Genomic DNA, 6,000 nt, shown 5'->3' on the forward strand with positions numbered 1-6,000 from the left:
CAAGTTCCTTTTTTTTCTTTTTGTTTTGTTCTGCCCTTTATTTTTTAGGCTTCCTTCAAGTTTCTGGTGATCCTTAGCCAAATGGTCATACTTTAAAAGTAAGGGACGGGGGGGGCCTGGGTAGCTTAGTCAGTTAAGCGTCCAGCTCTTGATTTTGTCTCAGGTCATGATCTCAGGTTGTGAGATTAAGCCCCGTGTCAGGCTCCGTGCTGGGCGTGGAGCCTGCTTAAGAGGCTTTCTTTCCCTCTCCCTCTGCTCCACCCAACCCCCCTTAAAAAATTTTAAATTAAAAAATAAAAGTAAGGGGCTGAAAGAACAGATTGCAAGGTCTAGGTAGCTAGCTGCTGGGATACCTCATTGAAGGATATTCATATAATCTCTCCTTTTCTTTTTTTTAAGGTTTTATTTTATTTATATTTTTTAAGATTTTATTTTTCAGTAATCTACACCCAACCATAGGGCTTGAACTCACAACCCCAAGATCAAGAGTCACATGCTCTCCAACTGAGCCAGCCAGATGTGCCCCAGCTCTCCTTTTCTTTAGGGGATTCTCAAATGTCAGTATCTTGAACTCTTATTTAGGGCCATTTGATTAATCCAGAGATGAACTCTCCAACTTCCTGCTTGGGGGTGGCTGGTATGAGTAGGTCACAGAAAATTGACTGCTGGTATCCAGGGAGCAAGGCAGGGAATCCACCAGTGAGTGTGCTGGCTTTCACTTAATCTCTCTGTCTTCAGCCTTTATCCTCACCTAGGCCTTCCTTTGTACCTGGAATCTCAGAATCCAGCAGTTTCTCCAGGGAACAAATGGGCAGGTGACTACCTGTAGGCAGGCCAAAGGAATAAGGGATAAATCCCTCCATGTTCAGACAGAAGAAATCCTGTGATTTCTTCTATCCTGCCTGGTTAATGGTACTTTTGACCCATGAGCTTTTCTGGGACTCTAGTGTGACTGAGCTGGACTTTTCATGGGTATCCACTTTTGCAGATACTTTGTTTACAGTTTTATTTACTTGCAAAGTCATTTACCAATCTTCATCCATTTTCTGTCTTCCAAAAATTTATTACCATCACTGGTCCTGTCCTCTAACACCCAACTGATTTCCTCTGATGTTCTTTTTGTTCTTCTGGGTTTATACTTTTTTAAAAGTTCATCTCTTATATTACAGTGATTTTGGAGGGAAAGGAAGGAAACACACGTTTCAATTCTCCATGTTTAACCAGAAGTCCAGAACCGATTTCATCTATCATCATTCTTACCAACCCAACTATCTTCTAAATTTATCATATAAGCCCTTGAACTACTTTTCTGAAATCCCATATTCCATTATGGATTCAGACTAGGTACAGAATGACTTGCCATATGTGTTCTTTTGGGTGGCTATAGAATACTTATAAAGGCCTAATGAATCATTAATATATAAATGTTACAGGGAAAATTACATGCAATTACAGAAGAATATCCCTAAGACCAAATGATGCACAAAGAATACAGCATTTAAGAATATGACAGAAATCAATGAGAGATCGAAAAGTCTGTAGTTACATTTCTTTGAAAAGCAAGTTAAGCTTTGGAAAGCTCTACAAGAATAACGGAGCACAAGATAAAAAGCATTGTTATAGTCACGATGTAGTACAGCTGGCTCCTTAGGTACTAATGCCAGGGTGGGGTGAGAGGAAACTGATTCCACCTTCATTCCTCTATCACGCACTGTGCTAAAGTAAGAGCAAATGAGCAGTGCAAAGTCATGGAAAGGATAATGCCTGGTGTCTCCTTGCTTTATCCCAAATAAAGCCAGCTGAGATGATATAGTACAGGAAATGACTATGTCAAAGTAGATAAATTAGATGTATTTCTCAGTGTCTAGATAACAGATAGTGTGTATCCCAGGTTAGGAATGGTGCCAGTTGGCCTGAAGAGGGATTGGCATACTCTTTCTGCTAAGGGCTGTATAGTAAACATTTTAGTTTTTGCAGGCAAGTGATGATCTCTGTCACAACTTTTTTAAAAGTTGGAACAGTTAAGCATATTCTATTATGAAAGGAGGATACAGTCTAGAGGTGAAGGCAGGCATCGAATAAATTATCAGTGTGATGATACTAAGAAAGCAGTAATATAGAATTCAGTATGAATTTTTTTTTTTTTTTAAGCGAGGCAACTTGTATTTGAAGGTCAGGAAGGCCTCTCTGAAGAATTGGCATTCATGCCGAGACCTGGAGATTAGCTAGATGAAGTAAAATTGATGTACTTTCCAGACAGAGGAAATTGCCTTTGCAAAGGCAGAGAGGCAGGTGGTGAGGAGATGAGATTGCAGCAGTAGACAGGGGCTGGATTAACGAGGGCTTTGTAACCCAGCATGCACACATTTTGCTCCAGTGAGACTGTAAAAACAATGGGTTGCTATTTTGTTCCATCAAGGCAGTCTAAGGACTTGGTAGGTATGTGAGAGAAGCTGGCCCAGGACTGAAACTTGACCATGGAACCTTCATCAATCTCTACATAACTAATGGAGTTGTAATTTTCTATTCTCCATTCACAGGAATTTTTTGAGAACCCTGCTTTTCGTCCTGATGGTTTGAAACTCTACCCTACTCTGGTGATTCGGGGAACTGGGCTTTATGAGCTGTGGAAGTCAGGAAGATATAAGAGTTATTCTCCTAGCGACCTGATCGAATTGGTGGCTCGGATCCTTGCTCTTGTGCCTCCATGGACTCGAGTGTACCGAGTGCAGAGGTAGTGTGTTCTCTTTTATGCCAGAAGTAATCAGTGATGAGTCTGTCTGTTTAATTTCTAATGAGAGCAGTCCGAGTTAATATTGAGGGGTTTGAATCTTATTTTTTTTTAATTAAAAATGAGACCTGGAATGCTGTCTATACATAGACAGAGATGGAAATCATGTCCAGGCCACTTTGCCAGTATCTTATTTATTCATGTATTCATCTCTCCATTGCTTCATGTGCCAGGAAATGGAGTTATGATGGTACATATGCATGATGTTGGTTCCAGAATTTCCTTTTACAGGTCTACTTCAATCTGGATATAGTAGTGAGTATGGAAGGAGGAAGTGTAGCCATGTGTCTGTTATCCCTGTTGCAGAGCCTCTAAAGAAAAAAAAAGAAAGAGTAGCTATAATCATTCTTCACAGATATTAATGTAAATGTGGAGAAAGAGTAACCTGTTCCTGATGGCATGAAAGAAATCATCTTAACGGCTTTTTTCCTAGCGGAGAGAACCTAAGATCTCATTTGCATTCATGACATACATACATACATATGTTTGTTTATTTATTTTACAAGAAACATAACATGGAAGAAAAATTTTAGGAACCATAAAGTTACCTGGTCTACCTACAATCCTGACAAAGCCATCCCTGTCTTTGCTGTTCAGGAAGGCACATTTCCACCATCTTGCCAAAAGCTGCCTAGATTCTAGTACAAACAGAAGGTTTGAAAAGGTGACTAGCAAATGCATGTACAATCAGTTGCTGTGATTATTACTCCACTGAGCACAAAAATTGTGTTCCTCATAATATAAAACAGTGAGTACTGAAAATAAGCAGAATGAAGAAAATTATCAAGAATATAAAATAATGGATTTGCTTAAAAGTTGAAGGATATTTACACACCATACTTCTGCCACAACATATTTGATTTATTAAATTTTTTTAAATTATTGGCCCAGTTTAAGGATCTAAATTGCCCATATGATTTCTGTTTTTTTTCTTTTAAATACTGAGGAAAACTCAGCTGCCAAAACTGTTTGCATTGTCCTTCCCCTTCTTTTTCAACCCTTCTGAAACTCAGTTCAAAAGACATTAGAAGGTGTTCCAACGATACAGCCATCCGCACAGAAGTAGGGAGCCACAGGGCGGGTATGTAGGCTGCACCTGTGGAGGAGGCAGTGGTGTGGTGTGGTCTCTGGCAGCCCAGATGTGGTAAAAAGGGCATTCTCGCCAAGGGCTGGTCTGGCACAGGATGTCAGAACTGAGCAGGGTGAGGAGCATATCTCTGGGGTGGGTGCAGAGAAGAGGACAGCAACGGAAGATTGGTTACTTGCAGAGCGTTGATCTAGGAAAGTAGACAATATTAAGGATAATGGGAGCTAGGTTTTGTGTTACCTGGAATGGAAATTACAAGTGTGAAAAAGAAAATTAGAGTGCACCCTGTGGTGTTTTAGAATAGGAGATACTGGTGTGAACTCAATGGTTTTCAACATATAGGAAGATATAGAAATGTATAATAAATAATAAATACAGTGTGTCTTTTTCACAGTCTGTTTAAAGCCATGTTTTTTTGCATTTTTTTTGCCATTTGTTGGTGATTTCACTATTTAAAATGACCCTTAAGGGTAGTACTGAAATGTTGTGTAGTGTTCCTAAGTGCAAGAAAGCTATGATGTGCCTTCTGGAGAAAATAGATGTGTTAGATAAGCTTCATTCAGCCTTGAGTTACAGCACTGTTGGCCAGGAGTTCAATATTGAATCAATAATTATATATATAAGGTGTTGTTAAACACATGTGAAACAAGGTTATATGTTGATCAGTTAATGAAAATGTTGTGACCAAAGGCTCACAGGAACCTACCCTGTATTCCCCCTAGGAGCAGTGTTTTAATATTCACTAATTCAGCGTTCATGGCAACTTTGTAGAACATAGCTACTGCGAATAATGCGAATTGTTTCAGAATACCTCCCTACAACATGCTTATTAATTACAGAGCAGAAATAAGTAACTTGACTGTGGAGAAGACTGGCAGCTGGTCAAAGTGAATATCATCAATAACAGGACAAGTCAGTTATGTGCCACATGATAGTATGACAGTATCACTTCTGTGTTACTCAGCCAAAATTCCATAATCTGAATTTAATTATGAGGAAACAGCAGACAAACCCAAATTGAGGGATATTCTAAAAAATAGTGTGAAATCTTCAAAATTATAAGAATTAAGGAAAGAGTTTCATTTTGAAGGAGACTAAAAAGTCATGATACCTAAATACAACACAGGGTTCTGACTGGACCCTTTTGCTATAAAGGACATTATTTAGACACTGGTGAGCCTGCAGTGGAGTCCAGGATTAGACAATAGTAAAGTACCGGTGTTAATTTCCGGATTTTGATGGTTGTATTATGATTGTGTAAGAGAATATCCCTGTTGTAGGAAATACTTTAAGTATTCTGAGGGTGTTGGAACATCTTGTTCCCAATTTACCATCAAATAATTTAGGAAAATAGTTATTTGTACTGCACTTGGGACTTTTTCTGTAACTTTGTAAAAATGTAAATTAATACAAAAGAAAACAAAGATGCAATAAGTAGTAGTAACAAAGACAAAAGAAAAAGATTATTTGCATTTAACTGACTTGAGCAACTAGATACAAGTGAAGATACTACTTCCCAGCAGCGGAGTGTGACAACAGATCTGTTTTGTCGACCTTAATTTAATGATAGTGATCTTATCAGCTCTGAGTACCTGAGACACTTACCTGGCCCTTATTATTCATAGTGAGCCCTAACACATATTTCCCCTATGGGGGCCAGTGTTGCTGGACTAGCCCTTACGCTGCTTATTATAATTACAGGACACACTGCAGCAAAAACCATCAGGGGACTTTGAGAAACAAGATTTGTTACTCAAATGTCCTGGAGGGTAGCTATCAAACCCAATAGGTACACAGTGAGCTTGAGAGGGAATGGGGGAAAGGCATGAACCTGGGCCTCTCTGCCTTTATTAGGATCCAAGGGTGGAGTGTCTAGGGTTTTGTGGGTTCACTCATTATTGGTTAATTTAAAGAATAAGAGTGGGAATTAGGGTATGATAAGGAAGAAATGGGGCCACTCAGTGGGCCAGTTATCTAGGTTACCCAGGGCTTTCTGAAAGAGGGAACTTTGTTGGGGGAAGGGGCAGTCTAAATCCTTATCTGGTTGTTTAGCTAGTTGCTGTGTCACACAGCTGGCAATATGTTTACTCAGGATGGATGTCTTTTGAAATGGATGCCTCAG

The 6,000-nt window shown here is 39.3% G+C and overlaps 1 protein-coding gene across 1 annotated transcript in view; it reads left to right on the top strand.

The window, feature by feature from the left end:
- Positions 1-6,000, top strand: part of ELP3 (elongator acetyltransferase complex subunit 3) — a 103,963-nt gene that overhangs the window by 59,172 nt on the left and 38,791 nt on the right. The window contains exon 10 of the mRNA XM_021698806.2: positions 2,541-2,734. Coding sequence (XP_021554481.1) covers positions 2,541-2,734 — 194 coding nt within the window. The remainder of the gene's footprint in view (positions 1-2,540; positions 2,735-6,000) is intronic.

This window comes from Neomonachus schauinslandi, chromosome 2 (genome assembly GCF_002201575.2).
Source record: "Neomonachus schauinslandi chromosome 2, ASM220157v2, whole genome shotgun sequence".
In the NCBI taxonomy this organism is placed as follows: Eukaryota; Metazoa; Chordata; class Mammalia; order Carnivora; family Phocidae; genus Neomonachus; species Neomonachus schauinslandi.